At 43.7% G+C, this 24,612-nt stretch overlaps 1 protein-coding gene across 1 annotated transcript in view; it reads right to left on the minus strand.

The window, feature by feature from the left end:
• Positions 1-24,612, minus strand: part of CACHD1 (cache domain containing 1) — an 87,391-nt gene that overhangs the window by 34,689 nt on the left and 28,090 nt on the right. The window contains exons 2-4 of the mRNA XM_031505476.2: positions 23,415-23,477; positions 15,721-15,869; positions 5,818-5,924 (exon numbers count right to left, since the gene is read on the minus strand). Of these exons, the coding sequence (XP_031361336.1) occupies positions 5,818-5,924; positions 15,721-15,869; positions 23,415-23,477 (319 nt within the window). The remainder of the gene's footprint in view (positions 1-5,817; positions 5,925-15,720; positions 15,870-23,414; positions 23,478-24,612) is intronic.

The following is a 24,612-nucleotide window of genomic DNA, read 5'->3' on the forward strand; positions in this document are numbered from 1 at the left end:
ATAGTTCTGGGGTGAAGTTGTTTTGTATAAAGAGGCTGAATTTCTGGTGTTGAAGTTTTTGAGTTACAGAACTCAAAAAATGTAATTTCAAAGTTGACATGTGAACACTCAGTTAAAGCCTGGATGAAATAACTTGTCCGGTCTCATTTTACCAACAACATTACAACAGAGGAGTTTAAAATTTAAAGGCTTTTTTTAATCCTTGCTATATTAAAGATAAACTTCTCATTCCTGCAAGGCCACGAGCTGTATTTATTTCCCTATGAGAGTATGTGGATTTAAAAAGGTTCATTTTCCCCATAAAACAATTGGTTTTGAAACTCAAGCTCTGCTGTTCTTCCTTTTCACACAGTTGTGCTCATGTTTCCTCCAGCAAGTGTTAGTTCAATAACACCTTCCCCAGGGACCACAAATTTAATCCTAACTCTGCTTTTTCCCCCTTTTTTCTTTTTCTAATGACCACAGCAGACAATCTCCCTGCAGATAAACCATGGCTGAAAACTCCAGACTTTTTCTCTTTAAACACATTCTTATTTTCCATCCACTCAAGCTGCAAGAAAGCCCTGCAGATATTGCCTCAATTCTTGCTCCTTGCCAGAATACATAGTAGATTTTTTTTTTTTTTTAACCTAAATCTCACTTTTACCCCAACTTTCCAACCCCTGTAGTTTATTCCCACCTCCTCCTCCCAGGAAAACCAGCCCCTGGACAGATTATTCCATCCAAATGAATGATCCCAAAGGTGATCCTTTACTTCTGGACACAGATTGGGAATAAAAGTGCCCAGCTGCCCATGAGGTGGCATTGCCAGGTCACTCCAAAACCTCTGTCCCCTCCACTTCCCCTGCAGCAAGATCTGACTCCAAATCCTGCTGCAGACTGGAAAAGTTGGGAAGTATTAAGATGACAGCATTTGAAATTATAGTTCTCTCTAATTATAAATATCTCACAAGGCAAAAAGGACTTTAGGAAGAAAGCCCTGTGTGATAGAGTTTATAAAACTTCAAAGGGAATGCGATATGATAACACTTAGCACTTCTAGATACCACTTTACATCTTCAAAGCACAGCCAAATCATTAACTAATTAATCTTCAAAGAACAGCACAAACAGTCAGGGAAAAAAAAAAAGGAACTACTGAACATAATTGCTCGTTATAAAAGGGTTTCTTACAGCCCTCCTCTTTAGCATTACATTTGCTGAGCTGCCGACCTTGGATCTCATCCCACAAAACCCAGGAAAGTTTCATTTCCAGTTCTCCTCTGACAAGTCCCTCCATTAAGGACCCTCATGGTGGAGAAACAGCACAAAGAAATGTGTTTATTGCACAAATGAAGACATCCTCTAACTCTCCAGACAGATCTGATCCAGGAGGTTCCAAGTCAAACCCAATTCCAGCTCCTGTGTTGTCACCAGGAATAAAAGCTCTGCAGCTCAGCCACAATTAGCATTCTGCTGGTGGCATGAGCCAGGACAGAGCCCTGCTCAATCCTCAGGACTCTGATGGGAAAAGAAGTAAAAAACCCTTTCAAGGAATGGGACCAAGATTCCTCCAGGAAAAGGATTTGGAAGGAGGGGTATTAACTCTTCTGCTCAAATAACTCCCAGCCGTTTTAACTCAGCCAAAAATCAGTGTAAAATACAGCAATTTAAGGAACATTCCACATTCTGGACTCGATTACCCTTCCAAACTCCAGGTATTTTATGATTCTAAGATTTTAAATGATCAACACCCCGAATAAAACAGACAGGATTTACTGGGCAATTTGGTGCCATCTCTGCATATTTCTGGGGAGGAGAGCTCTGCCAAAGCTGCCTGACTTGGAACAGACATTTCAGCACTTTGAAGGATGAGAAGGAGAAAGATTTACTGGTTCCCTGTTTATTCAAAAGGCAAAAAAAAAACCTCCAAAGGAATCTGATAACATAATGCACTGGCTCTGGGGAAGATTTAATAAATAAAGGACTATTCAGAGGGGTGAGGACAGATCTCTTCATCTAACTGCCCAAAGCCTGTGTCTCCATCTGGAAAATAAAGACTTTCTCCTTATCTGTTTTGTAGTAATGGCTAAAAGTAATCCAGATGCAAAACTCCAACCAAGATAAAACAAAATCTTTTCAAGACACTAAAAAACAATTTAAAAGTCACCTAATATTAAGAAAAAACAGTGGTACAAGTGGTATTTTTTAAAAGCTGAGGAGACACATCTATTTCTCTCTCCTTCCCCTAAGACTAATGTTTATTTTAACAAAAAAAAAAAAAAAAAAAAAATCCAATAATAATGGAAAAAACAGATTTGAAAGATTCATGAGCCCCATCACCCTTCTTAACACCCTGCTCAGGGTGGAATCTGGGGTTGCTGTCCCCGAGGGCTCTCCCAGGCTCTGTTCCTGTGGCTTTGTGGTGCAAATTCCATTCCCTTCCAACACCTCCAACTTCAGCACTCCAATCCCACTTTTTACTCTGGGCCAAGATTAACATTTCCAGAGCTTAGCTTGAGGTCGAGCAGAGCAGAGCTGAAATTTATGTTTTGCCAGGAGCTTTTTATAGGCAGGATTATTTAAACTGCAGAACTCACATGGGAAAAGGGGGGATACTCATGGGAATTTTGCCTTTTATGTTCCAAATGAAATGAAAAACTCATTCAGGAAGACAACGATGAGAACACCCAGATGTACCCACAGTTTTTAAAGCATAAAAATAAGTGAGGCAGAGGTAGAGCCTAAACCCAAAGTGAAACAGATATTCCTCCCCAGCTCTGCATGAGGACACTTATGAAAGAAGAAAGAAAATTATGGGATTAGGGGATTTTTTTTTTTTTGTATTTTATCACAGTCTTCTTTCAGAGGTGGCTTTAGTTTAATGTGAGTATTGATCGATTTATTGAGAATTGGCTCCTGTGCACACCAAGGGCTCTGCCCTGAGGGTACCCTCAAAGGTAAGCGGTCCTACAGAAAGATAAAATTGAGTTTTAAGACACAGATACACTAATTAGTACTTTAAAAGCCCACTTACAAGGTGACAGCATCTCCCCAGCTGGGGGGATGCCGGGGCACTGAGAGCACTCCACCCCTGTAACCAAAACTGCCTCCCACTCCATTTCCATCCCAAGCCAATTCCTGTCCCAGCCCATGGATTCTTTTGGGCACACACGGATTTCCTGGCACAGGTCACAGCCCATGGCTGCACCACCCCGTGCTACAGGCAGCACCAACCCAACACCCCAAACACCAACACCCCAAACACCCCAAACACCTCCCACCCCGTTTATCCAGCCCCACACTGCTCCAGCGTGCCCAGGCCTGTGCAAGGGGCTGAGAGCTGCTCTGTGAGCCACAGACAGCTGCAGAAGGTAAGGGACTTGTTCACCCCTGAAAGGAATTCTGTCAATCCATCAACATGGAAACCAAGAAGAACAGAAGGCAAACGAGGGGCCTGCAGCTGGACTTTGGCTGAGGACAGTGTGGAGTCTGCTCTGTGTCAGTGAGCACCGTGTGGATTCATTGTGGCCAAGGAACAAATACAAACTTTCTGAAAAGGTACGAAAGGCAGCATGCTGTTAAAATAAAGAGAGAGGAACCTTCTGGAATGCGTGGTGTTCTTCTGTGTCTCAGCAGTGGCACAGCCCCACCCCAGCAGGGCCCTGCTGACCCTCCTGAGGGTCCCCAAGGGTCGCGCAGAGCCCTGGTGCTGGGGTTGGCTGCTCGGAGCGGCTGAGATGAGGAGCAGGGATGGGAAGGTGGAACTGGCACCAGTCACAGCTGGGGCTGCCCTGGATCCCTGGCAGTGCCCAAGGCCAGGCTGGAGCAGCCAGGGACAGTGGGAGGTGTCCCTGCCATGGCAGGGTGGCACTGCATGAGCTCTGAGGTCGTTCCAACCCAACCCCATCTGTGATTGATCTCCCAGACTTGTTTCAAACACAGCAAGGATCAAGGATATTCCTTGGCCTCACCAACACAAAACTTCTCTCTTCACTAGGGGTGCACCCAGTACCAACTTTTGTTCCTCAAATTAACCATTTCCATCCCGTCTTCCTGCCTCAATCCACTCTTTCCATCCCATTTCTCTCTTACAGACATTTCCTCCCTAATCAAAACCTCCCCCCAAGGCTGTTTCTGTGAAAGGAGAGCCAGAGGAGAGTCTGCTGTCAATAAATCCCTGCTCTTACTCTCCTTCAATTCCCTCTCCTCTCCTGCTGCCCTTTCCTGCCAATGCCATGTTTGAAGGTTCTCCTTTCATCAGGAATCTTTCAAGCCAGAGGCAAGGGAAGAGGAAGCACTTGAACCTCACTGCTGAGCCAGGACAGCAGGAACCTTGAACACCCTCTCATTTTATTTCTTGAGAATTCAAACCAGAAATTTAAATTATGTTTACAAGAAACTGAAAATAAGATATATTTCTTGAATACTTTTCTAACCTCCAACTTCAGCAGTAGAAAAAGATTTTTATTTAATTTAATTACAAACCATGAAGTGATTCATTGTATGCTTTGCTGTTGCAACAGTGACTCTAAACTTGCCTTCAAAAATGATTCTGATTAATTAACAACTGCATGTGATTTAAACATTATTTTAATGGGTTGTTTGGGTTTGGTTTTTTAATAAAGAGATGAGTAAAACAAAGCCCAGCAAATCACAGTGAGTGAACAAAGAGTGCCTGGCTTTAGGATGGAAAACACCACACAAATCATGGCTTGTCAGGAAATCAGCCTGGCCAGCACCTGCATCCAAGATGTGGGATACCATGGATGGGATGGAAAAGAATCTGTGGGGACTGCTCATTTCTGTATTCATTTAGAAATCCAGAAAGCAAAGCTATAAGAAGAGAAACAGTAAAGGAGTTTATGAAAATCTGGGGTTCTTTCCCCATTTGTTGCAAGATGGTGAGGGTGAAATGGCAGGGCTGCCACTTTAGTCAAGTTAATGAAATAAATCAGCATTTAATTCCAAAAGACCTCTGCATGAAAATAAAATAAAATAAATCCCAAGTCTGCATTATTCTCCCAAAAGAATGAACAAACAAACCTCCCCAAAATAAAATCCACAGTCTATTAATGTTACCTAATTTACAGCACTGAGCACCATAAAAGGTTGAAAAGTCAGATGGAACAGCTGGAGCAAAGTCTGACTAAACCCAACAGAACCCCTGTGTTAATCCACACTGATTAAGATGCAAAAATAAAAAAATTAAAAATTAAAAATTAAAAAAAATTAAAAATACCTTGCTGCACCAGAGGCCCAAAAGCTGAATGTTTCAGGGATAAGTCGTGTGCATTTTGGTTCTAAGCATATTTCTAAGTCCTTAAACATGTTGAGAAAATGCCCTGACAGGACAAAGAAAGGAAATATTTTAAGATGCCCTCCTATTTTGTCATTTTTGCATATCACTGCACAGGCAGCCTCACATGGGCTGAACTCAGCTAAGGAGATCAGAGAAACTTTCCTGTGTGGCCCCTGCAGCAGCTGACACTGCTGATGCCAAAGCAGACAGGCCTAGGAAGGAGAAAACCTTGGGAAAAAAATAAAAAGGAAGAAATAAAAAGTGCAGAAACCACAACAAAATTATCCACGGTTGGCTGGAATAAAATCTTCGTGACATTTTTATAAAGTACTTAGACTAAGGGCATTACTTTAGGTATCAGCTTTCAATCATGAAATCTCAAATTAAGAGCAGTGTGACACTTGCAAGGAGAAATAAAAGCTTGTTGCTATGGCAATCAATGCAAATTCTCTGTGCCAAGGAAATGTTGGAGTCTAATGGGAAAAAAAACCCTACAACAGAAGGAAAAAAACCCCAAAGTAGAACTGTGCTGCTCACCAGAATTTAAGTCACGTCCAGGATTGAAGGCTCTGCTGTTGACAGTGGTCGAGAGTCGATCGCAGCTGATGGTTCTGGAAACGTTGGTGTTGAAATTCCCATCAAATCTGGAAAGACAACGAGGACCAGCAACCAAACATTATTTATTGAGCCTACATTTACAATGGAAACACAGTTTTTTAATGTTTCAATGTAAATAATTATTTATAGTAATACAGAGTTGAAATTCCATCAAATATGGAAGGACAAGAACAGGAGCAATCAAACAATTGTTACAATGGAAACACGGCTTTTTAAAGTTTCAGTGTAAATAACTATTAATAGCAAGAGATTCGTGTTGAAATTCCAATCAGATCTGGAAATTCAAGAAACAGATGCATGGAAAGATGATTATGGAATCAAAGAAGGGTTGGAAGGGACCTTAAAACTCATCCCAGTGCACCCCAACACCTTCCACATCCCAGGGTGCTCCAAGCTGGCCTTGGACACTTCCAGGGATCCAGAGGCAGCCACAGCTGCTCTGGGCACCTGTGCCAGGACCTCACCTCCCTCCCAGAGAGGAATTCCTTCCCAATTTCCCACCTAACCCTGCCTTCCTTTGCCTTAAAGCCATCCTGCACGTCCTTGTCCCAAGTCCCTTTGATCTGCTGCATTGTCCTCACTCTCCAAGCAAGGAAGAGGAACGGACGGACAGATGGACACCGAGGTCTCCTGCCCATCCTGGTGCTCAGCCCCAGGCTGAAGATGAGTCTGGGATGCTCTGACAGACCCAAAGCAGCCAAACCTGGAGCTCTGCACGGGCTCATCCCCTCTGCTGGAGCTCTTTGCTGACATTATTGGCAGCCTCCTCCCAGAGAACTTCCCAGGCTCTCTCTGTCGAGGAAAAGACATTTCCCAGGAATGCAGCCCTTGGATGGAGGCTGTGGCTTTTCTTATCACCCTCAAAATGTAACCACTTCAAAAAAATCACAACTCTTTCCAAGAGAGCAAAACTGCTGTTGATTTTTTGTTGGCTGAAGAATCTCCAGCCTAAGATTGATTGATAACGGATGGGTTCCACAAAAATCGTGTTTATCTTGGGGCAAACCCAAAAAACTGCACATTAAACATCTCCATCCTAAAGAAATATTTCCGAGCAAGGCTGAGGAACAACCCCACAGTGAAAAATAATGACTTTTCAGGATGTAAACGGATTGTCCCAGAGCTCCCTTCAAAATCTATTAGTGATGGCAACAGGATATCTTGTTAGCAACCAACATTATTAATTTATTGCATTAAAATGCTTCAACATGCTCCAAAAATCATCCAAGGTCTCAGCTCTTCTCAGGAAGCCACTGCTAGTTACCCACCAGGATGATGAATTTGTGGATGCTAAATAATCTCCAGCAGAGCTGAAGAAGGAAACAAAATAAATTCCTGCAGCCTAATCCCATCCCTCCTTCTTACAGCAAACAGGAAATACAGTTAATGGGGAAAAAAGTATAAATAAAAGATGAAGAATTGTTTTCAATCCCATAAATTAAAGACCAGACCTGGCAGCCTTGAGCAAGGGCAGCCCCAGACTGAGCTAAGTGGGCTGTCTGCCCCAAATCTCTTCTCAGCTGCTGTCTGCCTTAAAATTGACTTTTTGCACCTTGCAAAAAGTGGTTCTGGTTCCGTGGCACAAGGACCTGGAGAAGAGAGCAGCTCCCATCACAACTGAAAACCAGGCCCAGGAACTGGCAGCACTGTGGCAAATGTACATTGCAATATTTGTCATCATTTTAATGACACTGGAGAATTTTCCACGTGCTTCTAACTTGTATTCAGAGTGAATTATCAATATATTTAAGCATCTTCCCCATTAAAGCCACAATTAAAACCAAAGCCCCAGCACTGCTAAGTGGCCTGTCCAACCAGTGTTTGTATTCTTAGCTGTAAATACTGGTTTTACCTTTCCTACCACGTTTATACCTTGCACATTTTCCACTCAAGTTTCAAACTGTACAGACCTTCCCATCACTCACTTTGGAAGAAGTTAAAACATAGAAAATATTTGTTTTTTAAATATTTGAAGACAAGCATTCACTAGCACCTCTTCTCTGCACAGAGTAGACAATTTTTACCAGTGTCTTCTTGAACTTCTACCTGTGTCTCCCTTATTTTTTACCAGTGTCTCCCTAAATTCTTACCTGTGTCTCCCTTATTTTTTACCAGTGTCTCTCTAAATTCTTACCTGTGTCTCCCCTTTTTACCAGTATCTCCCTTAATATTTACCTCTTAATTCTTAACTGTCTCCTTCAATTTTTACTTGTGCCTCCCCTCATTTTTACCAGTGTCTCCCTAAATTCTTACCTGTGTCTCCCTGAGTTTTAACCCATTTCTCTTCATTTTTACCAGTGTCTTCCTAAATTCTTACCACTATCTCCTTTAATTTTTACCAGTATCTCCCTTAAATTTTTCACAGTGTCTCCCTAAATTCTTACCCGTGCCTCCCTTAGTTTTAACCCAAGTTTCTCTTCATTTTCATCTGTGTCTCCCTAAATTCTCACCACTAGCTCCCTTACTTTTTACCAGTATCTCCCTTAATTTCCACTAGTGTCTCCCACTTTTGCCAGACTACAAGGCAGATAAAAACCTCTTGAGATTTCACCCAAAATATTCCAGATGACAACACTTAGAAAAAACCCCCACACCAAAATGATGAAGCTATAATTTTGATTTTTTTTTTTTTCCCCAGATTTAAAGAACATTGGCTGAGATTCACTTCCAAGGCAGCTTCCTCCACCCCATCCCCCTTCTCCCTCTCTTCCTGCTGGATTCCCTTTCATAAAGAAGGGATGGAAGCTGCATTTTTACCTGTATTCCTGAATTCTTACCACTGTCTCCCCTAATTTTTACCAGTGTCTCCCTTAATTTCTTACCTGTGTCTCCCTTAATTTTTCAGTGTCTCCCTAAATTCTTACCCGTGCCTCCCTTAGTTTTAACCTGAGTATCTCTTCATTTTCACCTGTGTCTCCATCAATTCTCACCACTAGCTCCCTTACTTTTTACCAGTATCTCCCTTAATTTCCACTAGTGTCTGTCACTTTTGCCAGGAGCACGACTACAAGGTGGATAAAAACCTCTTGAGATTTCACCCAAAATATTCCAGATGACAACACTTAGAAAAAAAAACCCACACCAAAACGATGAAGCTATAATTTTGATATATATATATATATATATATATTTTTTTTTTTATTTTTTTTTTTTTTCCAGATTTAAAGAACATTGGCTGAGATTCACTTCCAAGGCAGCTTCCTCCACCCCATCCCCCTTCTCCCTGTCTTCCTGCTGGATTCCCTTTCATGAAGAAGGGATGGAAGCTGCATCCCGAGGGAGCAAACAGAGGCGCCACTCCCACTTTGATCTGGTCCCCACGGAGCTCCACGCTCCCTGCCTTCCTCCCCAGATCCTCCCTTGATTGACGTTGGCTCTGATGTGCAAACTGCTTTGAACTCCGCACATGAAATTCCCATCAGGCCGAGCTCATTTTTATTCTCCTTCAACAGGATTTACGAGCGGGAGACTGGGCGAGCAGAGGAGATAAAATGAATTTGCAGGAGCTTTGAATCCGACATCAAAACGGAGCTCGAGTGAGCTCCAATTGGATTTTGCTCGGCCTGAATTTACAGTGTAAATCAACTTCTTTTGTGTGTTTGGAGTTTAGGGGAAAATGAGGGAGATGTGGATAAAAATGGCACTTGAGCAGCTGCTCAGGGCTTCACATTGTTTTAATACTAATTTTTGCCTTTTCTCTCCATTCATGCTAATTCAAGCTGACATTAATATGCAAATGAAATTACATAAGTTCACTCAAAATTCAGCGTTTCCTTTGAAATTCCCAGCTAGGCCTTGTTTGCTTGATTGCAAGGCAAGATTTTAACTCATATGTTACATAAATGCTTAAATATAGGGTTCCCACTGCATCTAAACAGAATGCTGGAAAACAATGTTTTTATGAATAAATTCAACAACAACAACAACAAAGCTACTGATGGTTCAGTTACACAATTTCTTCTGGCAAGGCACCAAAGTTGTTCCCATTATTTCAAGTATTCTTGAAAAATCCAAGTACAGCTGCTCTCAGCTGTAAAGAGAATGTACTACTGGAAAGAGGATTCAACTCAGGAACACAAACGATTCCCAACCTCTCTTTTTCACAAGGCGTTTCTATTCCAAACCCCATTTTTACATGAGGAATTTGGCCACATTAGAAGTAAAAGCAAGAGCCTGGGAGAGAAATTTCCTAAATACCTGCTGCGGTTTATGGCCAAAAGCTGCCAAGGCCAGGACTGTGCACAGTCCCTACATCTCCTAGAACTCCCTGGGCTGTACTGCAGCCTGAAACTCTGTCAGAACAGCAAATACATCTTAAATTTCATTTATTGTGGCCCCCCCGGTCCTCCTCTGGAAGTGCAGCTCTTCAGGTACTGCAGCAACCCAAGGAACTGAACGGGATTCCCGTTATCTCCCACTTAAGTGCTTCGGAGAGGAAAGATAAACACAGAAAAAGCTGTGATAAAACTGAACTGCAATAGCAAATATTTAACCATCTGTTTAAAAAAAAAAAAGCAAAAACCAGACCACTTCTGAAGGCACTATCACAGCCAGGGAGTAAATGATTTTCAAATAGAGGTTTGTAAACTCCCTTATTCAAACAGCTCCATTCATGTTTGCAATGCACCACTGCCAAGCAGGGTGTTTTACCAACAAATATTTCTCCATTCCAGCTCCTTCCACAAATCTGGATAAATGCATTCCCTAAGCTCTTATCAGCATAGTTAAATAAAGAGCAAAAACAGATTTCCAGCTGCCTTGCAAGGCAGCCAGGGTGGGAGCATTAATGAACACCAGTGCCCCTGAACAGATGGATTTTGGAGACGTGGGGCAGCTTCCCATGAAAACCCAGCAGTGAAATCCTTTTGTGGCCTCCAGGGTGGAAGGGGGATGAAAAGGCAGCACACAGGATCCAGGTCCAACAAGGAGGAGCACTGAGGGACACTGGGGCAGCCTCCTGGGGCTGCCACTTCCCCCCAGAGCCGAGGACACGGAATGCTGGAGCACATCGGAGTGATGGATCTTAAAGCTGGGCAGAGAGGAGGATCAAGATTAGCTCAGGGAAGACTTTTTGTCTCCCTTTAAAAGCACCACCTGGTTTTTGTTGGAAAAGCTGCAGGAACAGCTGCATTTCCTCACAAATGCATCGGAATAATCTTTTTTATTTTCTGGGAGGTGATCCTACTGCAGCCACTGCTGTGCTAGAAACCACTGGCAGGTGCTCTGTGGGCCCTAACACAACCAACTTCCCTGGCCAGCTGAACTATAGAAACCACTTCTGGAAGTCTCCCACAAGAGAGCAATCACAACTTCTCCAGAAAATTTTGTGTAATGGGTAGAAGACAAATGCTCAACCATTACCCACATACCCGACTTATTCTTAGAGTGGAAGGGGTTTGATTTCCTTTCATCTGCAAATATTCAGTATCAACCACCTCTTTATCTGCCTGTTGCCATCCAGGCCAGCAGTATCTCAATGAATAAATATTCCAGTATCACTGCCAAGCCAGACCATGCAGACCTGCAAAGGTAGAACCCCCTAATGCTTCCAAACTTGCTTCCCAAAACTCAATTCTTAAACCCCTATTTAGACACTTCTCACAACTGACACGCATCCCAGAAGTTCCCACTGCAGGTACTCGGGACTTTTGATAAATAAATTCTGCTTATTCTTTCCCTCCCTTCTTGGTGCTCCATCAGCCCATCCCAGATTCCTTCAATGCCTGCTGAGGCCTTTCAGGCACAAAAAGCAGGAGACTCCAACTTGTACACAAAGGCATTTATGCTCTTCAGGAGAAAGACACTTTAATTAAAACCTCGCTGGTAAATCACCACCCAGTTCCATGGTGACAGGGAATGTCTGGAGACAGCATGAAATCTGTTCCTCGTGGCTTATTCAGCAGCCTGTGCTGGTGAGGAAACACAAAGGCTCCTTTTTCCAGCAGGGATTTCTTCCAGGATTAGAAGATGCACCTCACTTGACATCCATTTTCCTTATCTCCCATCAGTTTGCTAAGAGCCTGGAACACTTTATCCAGATTAACTCTGCATGGAGCAGCCTCTTCCCCAGTGCCTGGGAAAAGGAGCTGCTCCCTGGTGCCCAGCTCTGACCCCAGGGGCACAAACACAGCCTGGCACCGATTTCCACACCAGCCACGTGGGAAGAGTTTGGAAAGCTCTGCTCCCTGCCTGTCCCTGGGCCATTCCAGAGCTTCACTAGGTAGAGCTGAAAATGCCATCAGAGATAATTTGCCTTTGGAGAAAGGATCAGAAAAAAAAACAAAGGGAAATGTGGGGATTTTTAATGAATTAGAGATGGGACCTCTGAGTGCTTGAGATGATGTGATTTATTTTTCTTATCTTCTACACTGGTAGGAAGGGTGAGCTGGGCTCACATCTTCACTGCATGGCTCAGAAGGTCACAAGACCTCCAGTCACAATCCTTTTAAGGGTTTATTAACCAATAAAACACTGACAACAAGGATATTTATGTTTTTGACCCATCTTTGCATATTTGGTCTTATGGACTCATGCTACAGTGTGAGCTTTCTTAGCCAATCATGATATGGCACACAAACCTACAGTTCTGCATTCTAAACTCTGTTTACTTCTGTAATTACTTCTATTTTTTCTCTATCTTAAACTCTAAAAGTCTAAACTTTCTTTTATTAAGCTTAACCTGTCTCTGCTTTAAACTATAAATCCACATTCTCACTTCTAGCACCTCAGTTTGGGAGCCTTTTCCAAGGTTTCAAATCTTGGGTTTAATTCTAAGCTTTGGCTTCCAGGCCCAAATTTCTGGGAGTTTTGGATTCCAAGAGGGGAACACAAGTCCCTGCCCTGCCCACCCCTGCTCGGCAGTCCCTGCATATGGATTTAGGCCTGGGATTATTTCCCTGTGCCCAAGCACATTTAGAGGCTTTGGTAAAGCAGCTGAGTGAAATTTTATCAGGAAATGTTTGTTGAATTAAGGCCTTGCCAAAACCACTCGATAGCCACCAACTGTGCTGCCTCATCCAGTTGGGTTTGCATATTCCAATTTATTTCTTTTCGCCGCTTTCCAAACCAAGGTAGCTCCATTGCACAACCCTGCCTTGGAGAGGGCACAAACACACAAGTGCTGGTTTTACACCACTGAAACCAGAATATTTGGGGTATAAAACAGCAACCAAAAGCACAGTCAGGCTGGGAATTTTAATCCAGACTGGAATAACATGGAAACTCACTCATTTGGGCTCTTCACTGCAAGAGCCAACACCATGTCATGGCAATAAAATAAATATTGTTTTCCCTGTCATATCTCACTACTCATTAAACAACCAATTTAAATGCCAAGTTCATTTTCTAACCCAGTTCATGCTTTGTTAGGTCCTATTTTCTATCATTTATTTATAGTCACCAGGTGTGGCAATCTCACAGTTTATCCCAAGCAACATGGCAAACCAATGCTTGGATTTTCAGGAGAAATACAAACAAACTCATGGATAATTTTCTTAATGGTAGCAACAAAGCGAGGCCAGCAATCCATTAAAAAAAGAGAACAATAACAATTTAAAAATGCTTTCCCTACAGAATAGTTCATCCATCCCAAGTTAATTTTCCCCAAACCAATCCACACTTGCAGCATTCCTAATTCAATGTCAATAAGCTGGACAATAAGAGGCTGAACACCATGGGACAAACAGCCTTAAACACTGGGGAAAACTTTCAAACCTACCTAAAAATACCTACAAATAATGCACTTCTGATGCTGCTCTTGCCCCAAATGTTTGCTCAAATAAAGAGGCCACATGAGGAAACAGCCAGAAGAACACACAGAGTTCAGGAGCTGTAACACAAACATTTCACAACCCTCCAGAATGAAAACCACAGCCCTGAGGACTCAGACATGGCCAAGGCACAATCTCAGGCAAAGGATCTCAGAGAAAAAGTGATTTTCACAGACAAATCTGGGTCTTTTTCCCCATGACCTCTCCTGCAGCAACAGTTAATAAATACTTTAACCAAAAAATTAGAATTACTGTTGCTGCAACACCAACATTAAACATTTTAAACATCAAGGATAAGCTGTTATCAACAGCAGCACATCCAATTTCACTTCCTGCAAGTGCAGACCCAGCTAGTCCACAAATTAAGCATGGAAGAATTCAAAATATGATCACAATATCCAAGGGAATCAGCTTCTTTCCTGATATTTTACCCAAAATGGGGAATCTCCCAGAAAGGTGATGCCACAGGGAAAGAAAATGGAAAGAAGAGCAGCAGATGGGAGAGGCAGAAAGGGCAGAAAAACTGAAATTATGCCAGCATTTAGACAAATCAGGCAATGAACAAAGCATGGAGCTCAAACTTGGAAGTTTCAAACACAAAATACATTTTTACATTATTATTTTTGCCTTGCAGATGATTTCCTATAGACAGCACTGGGTCCAATGGCCAGAAAAGCCTCAAGCAGATCTTGCCAAGGTCCAGAACATCCTGGAGCTGATAAACTGGTCTGGGAACCATTTAATTATTGATCCAAGCAACTAAATAATGAGAATCACATTGCAGAGCCTGAATGAGGAGCTGTGCAAACAAAAATTCACCCCTCTGCTTTGCCAGCTGCTTGTGTTTTAAACCTTTTACTGGGAAGGGTTCTTATGCAAGTTCACCATAGGTAAAGATATTTCTAGAGGAATTCCAAGCTATGTAATTTTGGAGGACAAAGTGAAAAGGAATTCACTAAAGTTTCCAGACTAAAAGCAAACTTCTCTTTTTAATTAAAAATCAGGTCACACTGACAAGGGTGATAAATCCCATTTCTCCTTCCTCTCAGCCCTTGCTGGGTAGGTGCTCCTGTTGATTCCTCCATGGATTTTGTGAACAGAGAGTAGAAAGGTTTTTATCCTCAAAGAATTCCTGACCCTTTTATCCACACTGCCAAGAGCCTGGATGTGGCAGCATTTTCCACAGGCACCTAGTCCTGCAGGAACTGCACAGACTCCAAACCTGTGCCCTTGGAGTCACCTGATGACCCAAATTACCTTCCTCCCTCTCAAATGTTTTTAAATCAGACTGAGATAGAAACAATAAAAATCGGTCTGTAATCAAGGTTTGCATAAAAAGAAAGTTACTCTTCTTTTGAAGCCCACATGGAAATAGATGTTTTAAATGTTCAGTTTTTCAATAAAGTTGCTCCTCTTTGACTGGAAAAATCAGGGCTTCAATCACACACTTCTACAGAAAGAAATTTCTGCAAATATGTAGCACAACAGTTAAAGACAACCAACTGGTTGGATTTAGCCTAGTCAAAACTCCTGTATTTAAAACCAACCAAATTGAACATGAAGAAATGCAGTTTCCAAGCAATGGACTCGATTTCATTAGAGCTCTGCTATCAAACAGCAGCATGTCAGCCTGATTAAACTGGAGCACAGAGCTGTTAGCATGTGATGGACTGACCAACTCGTGATTTTGGCTACTTCAAAGGAGAGAAAAGGTCCCATGACCAGCCTGAGGAGAGTTATTCAGGGCAAGCAGTGCCTCAGTGCAAAAAGGGTGTCTTGGATCTAGACAGACTCTTTTTGTACAGAACACTATGAACAAACTTTTTTCCTTTTATTGCTTCCAGCTGATTCCCAGCTCTTGTTTAAAGCCTACCATTAAACACTGGTGTGGGAGAAATGTAGAAGATGAAGACAAGGTAAGAAGCACCTTTGGAGTTTGGCCTTCTCTGTTTTTACCCAAACTAGCAGAAAACTCAGGCTACTTTGCAAAGAAACCTTCATTTTCTTTGCAGATTAAATGGCAGCACGAGGAATTCCAGAATTTGACACTCACTCCATCATGGATGGGGGGATGGTGCAGCAGTCCTGGATGGCAGTCAGGGGTGAGGTGAGGTGAGCAGTGTACGAAGCTTCCACGACCTGCTTGTTCCGATTCACAACGTCCAAGTAACGGTTAAACTTCTCACGGATTTTTTTTGCCAACTGAAAAAAAAAAAAAAACATAAAACATAAGAAAGTTTAAAATCAACCCAGTTTCTTTGTATTACCCATTCCTTAACAAGCAATTAAAACCTGTGTTTTCAAAAGTAATGATTTTTTGCTGGCAAGTGCTTCCAAGCTGGTGTGACCTGAGGGCTGGTGGTGCCTGTGGCACCTCTGCCCTCTCCATGCCAGGCAGATTCCAGGCCCTGGGAAGGGCTGAGCCTGCTGGGACACATCCCAGGCTGTTGGAGTGACTGGGCTGTCACAGAAGAGCTCGTTTGTGTCCCTTCATTAGGCACTTCACAACGAGCCTGACTAATGACTGCCAGGGAAAATGGGAAAGGAAAAAACCTGTGGCTGCTCCTGGAGCAAACGTGACAGTGAACACAGTTACCAGGAGACACCAGGTTTTACAGGAACATTTACTGAGACTTTCACTCCTGGTCTTTCATCAAAGGGAGGAACTGATTAAATGGATCAGGCTTTTTTTTTTTTTTTTTTTTTTGCTCTGTGTATTCTGCATCTCTTTCACACCAACCAATTATATACTTAATATTCAGCCAGACACACCCCAAATGAAAGAATCATCTCTTAAGCAACAGAGGTGTTGAATAACCAGAAATATTGTTCTGCATTTCTGCAAACTTCTCCAGAGCTAAATCAGCTCCTCAATCCACAGCACTCGTCTCTCCTGCTCCCTGCACACCCCAAACCCTACAGGGATGATTTAACAGTGCTGCTGCCTCTGTGTGCTGGCAAGCAGCCCTGGATTCTCCAGATGCCCTGGACTGACAAATGTCTCTGCTAACTCTTACCAACAGGCTGTTTTGTCACGATTTTTGGGGTTCTGTGAGGAAGGAGGCCCCGCTGATAACAGCACTGCTCTGCCTCCCTGTGCCAGGGAATGCTGTGCTCCCTGACAGGTCTCCAAGGAGCACAGGTTTAACAGCACCCCGCTCAAATGACTTGCAGAATTACACCTAATTAGGTCTGTGGAATGATTTATTGCCAAGGCACCACAGGACTGCTAATGGGCTCCTCCATGTTAGACATCCAGCACTGTTAAATTGTTCCCAGTTGTTAGGATAATAAGCTGTTGGGGAGATCCTTTCCTGCTTTCCAGTAAACTTTGTTTTTGTCTGGCTGTGCCCCTCAAATGCGTTCTTTAGAAGTAGATCCTCCTGGAATTGTTTAAAACCCACCATTAAACACTGGTGTGGGAGACATGCAGAAGAAGATGAAGACAAGGTAAGAGGCACCTTTGGAGTTTTGCCTTCTCTGTTTTCATCCAAAGTAGCAGAAAACTCAGGCTACTTTGCAAAGAAATCCTCATTTTCTTTACAGATTAAATGACAGCATGAGGAATTCCAGAATTTCATACTCACTCCATCACGGATGGGGGGATGGTAGAGCAGTCATACAGTACAAATTGTTTGTGCTCTGGAACAAACACAAACCAAGTTTCCTAAATCAAAGCACTTAGATTTGGTGGGTACAAAGTTCTCCTCTCAGGCTGGGCAAATGAAATGCCAAGGTAAAGCAGATATTTGAATCTGAGATTTCTCTCTTGGCTCCCCTACCTGAAATCAGGAAGAGGGGAGAGAGCTGAAGTTTGCTGAGCATCATTAGCAGTCATAAAAGCATCAGAGGGCCCCAGAACAAAAGGCCTGTGGTTTGGAATCAGAGCTGCTCTCTGATAAATGAATGCTGTTCAAGCCGAGGGTTTGGTGTTGATGAGTTTTCACCTTCTAGGTTGAACGATAAAAGCACCCCACAGCCTTTGAATTTCACCCTGCTGTGCCGAGTCTAAAGATCTGACAAATCTGTTTTTCAGAAGATCCTGTACTTCAGAAGCTGACAAAAAGCCAATGCTTTGTTCCCAAACTGTGTCTCCCATGGAAAAACCTGTGAATGGCTCAGAGTCACTCCGTTATTTTTCTGAAATGGGATCCAGCGCCTCGGTTGGGGTGGGGAGTCAAGTGCGTGTCAGCAGTGAGGGATCTGAAACCTCCCAGAGCTCCAGACACCATTCCCTGCCCACAGCTGGAAGATCTGACTCTGTCTAATCCAAAGAACTCTAAAAATATTGCCCTCTGATACCAAGACAATGCTCCCAACAATCCAAACCACTTCAAAACCAGCAAACTCAATAAAGTCACTAAGGGCAAGACGATCCAAAAATAATTTTCCATTGAAAATTTCTTCAAATGAATAAACTGTGATAAGCAACTGAGGGTAATACACCAATAAAATACTAGAAACAAATGGTTCTAATTAATCAAATTGAGAAGTATCACCCAGATGAAGCCTAACAAAACAAAGTTTTCTTCCATAGTTGGGCTTTGCTTCCCTCCCAAACTTGATTCCCTTTGCAGGGTGATGCACTCAGCTGCTGGAGCCTGTCACAGTAAAAGCTGCAGGCTTAAATCACCTTCTCCTCTTTCTAAATAAAAACCTGAAGTTTTTATCCAGCACATACCCTGCTTTTTTTAACCTGCCTGAAGCTGGAGAGCTGCTGGATGCTGATGGATGCCAGACCCACAAAACCTCCAAAGTAGAGAAAGAGAGATAACAAATAATGAAAGGACAGAAGACTGAACTCTGAAACCATGCTTACATAATTGCTGAAGCATTTTTAAGGCAAAATGGAAAATTATGCCCCCAATCAGGCACAGGAAAGGGGCAGGGGTGTCCCACACCTGGGTGGGTACCAAGTGTGACAGACATTTCCTGCTCCCACAGAAATGCTCCAAATTCACCCATTTTAATAGAGACTGAAATAAAGCTGGATACCTTAAGATTGACATAAAATATTATTATTCTACACAAAGTGTTCTTTGCCTCATCTCGAAAACAACAGCAAGGGGAGGCCTCAGTGGGTATTTTTCAGATTTCTGCGTTTTCTCCTTAATTTTAATAAACAAAGCAATGAGCAGTGAGTGCTCTCTGTGAACAATGCAGCCATTAGCCCTGTTTTCCCTGGATTTCCTCTGGCAGCTGACACGCAGCCAAAGCCCTTGGGTTTGCAGACAGGTTGGACTGTAACACCTGTTTCTATTACTGCAGCACCCCTGGGTAATGCACTTCAATTGTCACCATCTCCACTGACAACCTTTCATCACAACATCACTGAGCTCCTCTAATTTTCCCAGAGACATTTCCCTCATTTGCATCGTTCCCTTGAGCTTTTTTTTAAAGCTTCTTCCCCCTCAAAGCTCCACAGCTCTGAAGTCTTCCCTTTGCAGGGAGCTCTGAGGGAAAGCAGAGCTCCAAGGTGAGGTTTTATTTCTGGCTGTAGCTTGAAAGCCAAGGTATTTTTCATGTTTCCAAGCCTGTATATAAAATATGCATCAGTGGGGTTGACAGGCAGGGATGCTAGGACGGACTCACAGCCAGGGATTTAACACTGCCAAGCTCCTTGGAAAGGATTGCTTACACACGGAAGAGCTGAGTTAGAATTTTGAGGTTTAAATTCCCTCTGCAAACCAGAAAAATCTGGAAAAAAGCACCTCTCTCCAACATCCACCAGGCATTCATCCTGCTGCTGTACCACACCTGAGCATCCATGGGTTCCTAATCTAGGAAACTTTTAATGTTATTTATGCTTCATCTGTGTGGCTCTTGAAGAAATCTTGTCAGGGTTTTGTATCAACCATGAAGAGCAGGGACACGGCTTAAGGAAGGATCACAGAATCACCTCCAGCTTCATCCCACACCTCTGTTTTAACAGATTCATGGAATTTTTAACCATTCATGGAATCCTGGAATGGTTTGGGTTGGGAGGGACCTTAAGGATCATCCATTCCCACTCCCTGCCAGGGCAGGGACACCTTCCACTGTGCCAGGCTGCTCCAACCTGGCCTTGGACACTGCAGGGATCCAGGGGCAGCCTCAGCTTCTGTGGCCTCCCCACCCTCACATGGAAAAATTTCTCCTTAAAATCCCATCTAAACCTCCTCTCCTTCAACTTAAGTCCATTCTCCCTTGTGGAAAGTCCCCATTCCTGCTTCTCTGGGTAACACTGAAAATATATTCCATTACTGCAACCGGGATGCAGGAAACCACTTTCCAATGTGCATTTTGTCACAGAAACCAGCACTCGTTTGAGGTTTTCTACTGGCCAGTACCTTTGGCAAAGCTTCCCAAGATTTATTCCAAGGAAGATGTTAAACAGGATGCACAGCAAAACCTAGAGAGAGGTCACAACTCCTGAATCATTCTGGAAGTACATTAAACACACAATAATTGCCTTTTATTGTGAGGCTCACAATTCACTAATGTGTGTGAACACACCACTTCTCACAGCCAGGGAACGTGCTGTGCTCAACAGCTAAATGTAATTTTTTCAGCACTTTTCAGATCTATTTCCTCCCCAAAGGCCTCTTTGCCCAGTGCAAAATCAACCAAACTAAAAATCCAACCCAACAGCAGCATGGCCTGAGCTTTTCAAGCCTTTTCTCATCAAAGCTGGTAAATCTACTCCTGCTTGAGAGCATTTCACCCTCTCTCCTGCATGGAGCTCAGACCCCTTCTCTCCACATCACAGAAAGCAGATGTCTGGCGGGACACTGAACACACACTGACTTCCTTGAAATTAGCTAATGTAGATTTTCCCCTCATAAAACTCCTCCTGTCCTACTTTATTTACATCACTAACTCGCACCACTGCATTCTCACATCCTATGAGAGTTCTCTGATACTGAAATAACTCACAGGGAAGGAATCCAAGTTAGTTTTGGCCATTGCCATCCCAATTTTAATAACCTATTCAAAGCAGAAAATGTTTTATCTGTCAGGTACAACAGTAATTCTATAACTGCAGACCTTAAAAGTGTAACCAGCTCAATGCTGAGAGGTAAAACTGCTCCTTGTGTGGCACAAAGAAAGCCAAAGGTATTGAACAGTTAGGCCTGAAGGCCAACAGCTGGAATCTTTCACTTTTTCAATAAACTGAGAGTCATTATTTACATGGTTTGGTATAAAAAACCCACCACCCCCACAACAGTTCAGTACTCTGCCAAAAAAAAAAAAAAAAAACAGCTGACATAAAACTGTCATTAATTGCCTTTGGATAGCAGTTGCTATGAAAATGTTAATGAATGAGCAAAGCAGAAATTAGATTTCTCTGGCAGGGGATTTCATTTGCTTACATTTGTTTGCCTTTACTCAAGATGATTCCATTCAATGTCCTACTCTTGTAAAATTCGGGTTCTATTGCTGGGGATTCATTAGGGCTAAAAGATCTGGTTATTAATGAACCAGAAGTGCTCAATTATTCTTCCACCCACTTCACTGTAGAGCTTTTAAGCACAGTAATTACACTTTAGCAGAGCCCCGTTTTCTCCCCTGACAGCTCCAAATCCATCACCCCACCTCCCATGTTTGGACAGCTCTTTAAATCCACTTGGGATGAACACAGACATCTGCTCTGGGAAACAACGACTGTCTTTTCCTCAGTGGAGAATCCATAGTCAGGACTTCAAAGAACTTTTAATCCAGTTTCTTGGTTTCCCAAAAACAGTTTTGCCTTTCAAAAGCCATCTGATACATCTGATCCAGCCCACATGGCCCTTCTGTGGTGCACAGACCACCCAGAAACGCTCCTGGAAGTGCTGCCCTGCACAACACAGAGCCAGAGAGCCCATCCTGAGGGATGTCGGGATGGTTTGGGATTTAAACTGTTAAACCCGGGTGACCATCACATCCCCATGGTCCCTCTGCTTGCAAGCACCCACCTGGGCATGGCTGCAGGGAAGCCAAAGCCTTCAAACAGGCTGGGGAGAGTCTGGAGCCCCAGGAGAGGCTGAGGGAGCTGGGAAGAGGCTGGAGAATCCCTGAGGAGCTGGGAAGGGAATGGAGAATCCCTGAGGGAGCTGGGAAGGGGCTGGAGAATCCCTGAGGGAGCTGAGGGGGCTGGAGAATCCCTGAGGGAGCTGAGGGAGCTGGAGAATCCCTGAGGAAGCTGAGGGGCTGGAGAATCCCTGAAGAAGCTGAGGGAGCTGGAGAATCCCTGAGGAAGCTGAAGGGGCTGGAGAATCCCTGAGGGAGCTGAGGGGGCTGGAGAATCCCTGAGGAGCTGAGGGGGCTGGAGAATCCCTGAGGAGCTGAGGGGGCTGGAGGATCCCTGAGGAGCTGAGGGGGCTGGAGAATCCCTGAGGAGCTGAGGGGGCTGGAGAATCCCTGAGGAGCTGGGAAGGGGCCGGAGAATCCCTGAGGAGCCGGGAAGGGTCTGGAGAATCCCTGAGGAGCCGGGAAGGGTCTGGAGAATCCCTGAGGAGCTGAGGGGGCTGGAGAATCCCTGAGGAGCTGAGGGGGCTCAGCCTGGAGCAAAGGAGGCTCAGGGCCCTTGTGGCTCTCACAGCTCCTGCCAGGAGGGGACAGCCGGGGGGTCGGGCTCTGCTCCAGGAACAGGGACAGGAGGAGAGGGAACGGCCCCAGGCTGGGCCAGGGCAGCTCAGGGTGGATATTTGGGAAAATTCTTCACAGAAAGGATTATCCAGCCCTGGCACAGCTGCCCCATACCTGGAGGGATTTAAAAGCCCTGTGGACGTGGCACTTGGGGACGTGAGGTGGCAGAGCTGGACTTGATGGTCTTAAAGGTCTTTTCCAACCTAAAAGTTCCTTAGGATCCCATTTGAACCAGCTCTGCTTTGACTTTTTCCTCAGTAAAAAAATTGAAGATTGAAAATGTTACCATTTCCAGGAAGCAGGACTTGGAGTCTTAATTATTTCTGTACTCCAGGAGCAGCCTGAACCCACGTGAACATGCCATGCACTGACCTGCCCTAGGAAACCACAATGGGGCTACCTGCAGGGCTGAACTGCAACTCCCTCTTCCCCAGGGAAAGCCCCACTCTGAGCAGCTTCTGTTTTTCCTGAACATTAGAACTGGTTTGATAGGGGTCTGGGAAGGTCAGGTTACTCCTGAAGGCTGAGCAAGTCCATGCTCAGACTGGGAAGAAAAGCTGGTTCTTTGTTCCATTTCTTTGACCAAAACCCATCACCTTTACCAGAAATACAACTGGGACTTTAATTTCTGAAAGAATAAAACATGACCTATTTGATCTGTTTGGAAACTGATCCAAAATTAATTTTAAAAATAAACACATGTATTAAAATGCAAACTGCCCATTTTATCTCATTGTTAAATGTTGAAATGTGTTTCTGTAAAACCCCACAAAATTACAAGTACCCCTCAATCACCTCTCTGATGCACCAGGCTGTAGCTGGTGCATATCGTATCATATTAGTATCAATGGGTTTACTTAGAATTTGAAATTTAAAAAGAGACACTTCCAACATGAAATCCTGACAATTAATGGGAGCTACTTCATGAGGGCCCTTTTGTTTCCAAGGATCAGCCCCACACCAAGCAGATGGAAAGGCTTTGCAAAATTCTCAAAAGCATCATCAGCACATGCAGCCCATCCCCATTTTTATCCTACTTCTGGCTGGGATCTGAGGTTAGGAAGGGGCCACGAATGCAGACAGAAAGAATTCCCTGAGCTGACTCTGCCAGTGGAGGTGAAGGGGTTTTGGACTCACCTGCTGAACTTCGCTTTCTCCATTCGATATTTTCTCTGTGTACACGAAGGAGTTGAATATCCTCTGCAAGAAAAACCAGAAAGGATGTGTGAGAAGCTTTATGGTCATAAATGTCACAGGAAAGCAGCTCCAAAGGGTGGATGGGTGAGGAAATGGGGTCAGAGAAGGAGCTGGGGAGTCTCCCAGTGCCAAGCTTCCCAAGGGGAATCATGTCTCCATGTGGGATCTGCATGCAGAGGCTGCCTTTGGAAGGCAAAGACATAACAGGGTTATTTTCCAAACATCTGTTTATTTACCAAACTGACCTAAGGTGCTAAAAATAGTTCCACATGCAAACTATGACCCTTCTTTTGCTAAACACTTAACCCAATATAATTACTTTTAAAAATACTTGTTTCCAACTAAAACATGGGAGGCTGGGAGCCAAGTTTAGACAAATTTAGTATGTGCAGAAAAAACAAGTGAGACCAAATTGGAACACAACCTGATCAATCTCATTAATAGCAAAAAAAAAAAAAAAAAAGTGTCAGAAGATAAAAGTGGGAGCTGTGTCCTCCTGTGGGAAGCCCAGTTCCCAGGGGGAACAGGTGACAGCCACGATGTTTACAGACACAGAGGAAAAACCACTCAACACCTTGTTATATTCTGCTGAAAAATAAGACTGGGAAGATTTGGGGTTACACCAAGAGCATTCCTAAAAAGTTTGCCTGATCACCTGAGCTTCTCTTCCAAGATTTCTCACTTCCAAGGGCAGCTTTCCCCTTGGGACAGTGGGGCCATCCCCACTGGAAAATGTACAGTACCCCTAAAATTTTCCTTTGCTCTCTTAACAGCCATCAGAGGAATCAATAGCTGTAACAGCAATAAATGGAGGTTATTTAAGCTGTTCAGACATTTCTCCAGGAGAGCTGGGGTTTCACAGAGGGAATGGATCCCACTTCTGCCAGTGCTGAGTCACACACGTGGCCGTGCACCTGGCCAAGGACAGGGATTCCTAAACACCCTGGACTGCATTATCAGCACTAACAACTAAAAAGTTTCAATTTCATCCAAGTTCATCTCCCTGACAACTCCTGGAGTCCACAGCTCCAAGAGTTTTTGTGATGCAGGTTCAGCTGATTCCCTCCCAGCACAGTTAAAGGCAGCAAAACCAGCCTGGAAAATCCTTTGGTGTGCTCCCCATCATCACTTCCCCTTA

The sequence above is a fragment of the Lonchura striata genome, chromosome 9 (genome assembly GCF_046129695.1).
Source record: "Lonchura striata isolate bLonStr1 chromosome 9, bLonStr1.mat, whole genome shotgun sequence".
In the NCBI taxonomy this organism is placed as follows: domain Eukaryota; kingdom Metazoa; phylum Chordata; class Aves; order Passeriformes; family Estrildidae; genus Lonchura; species Lonchura striata.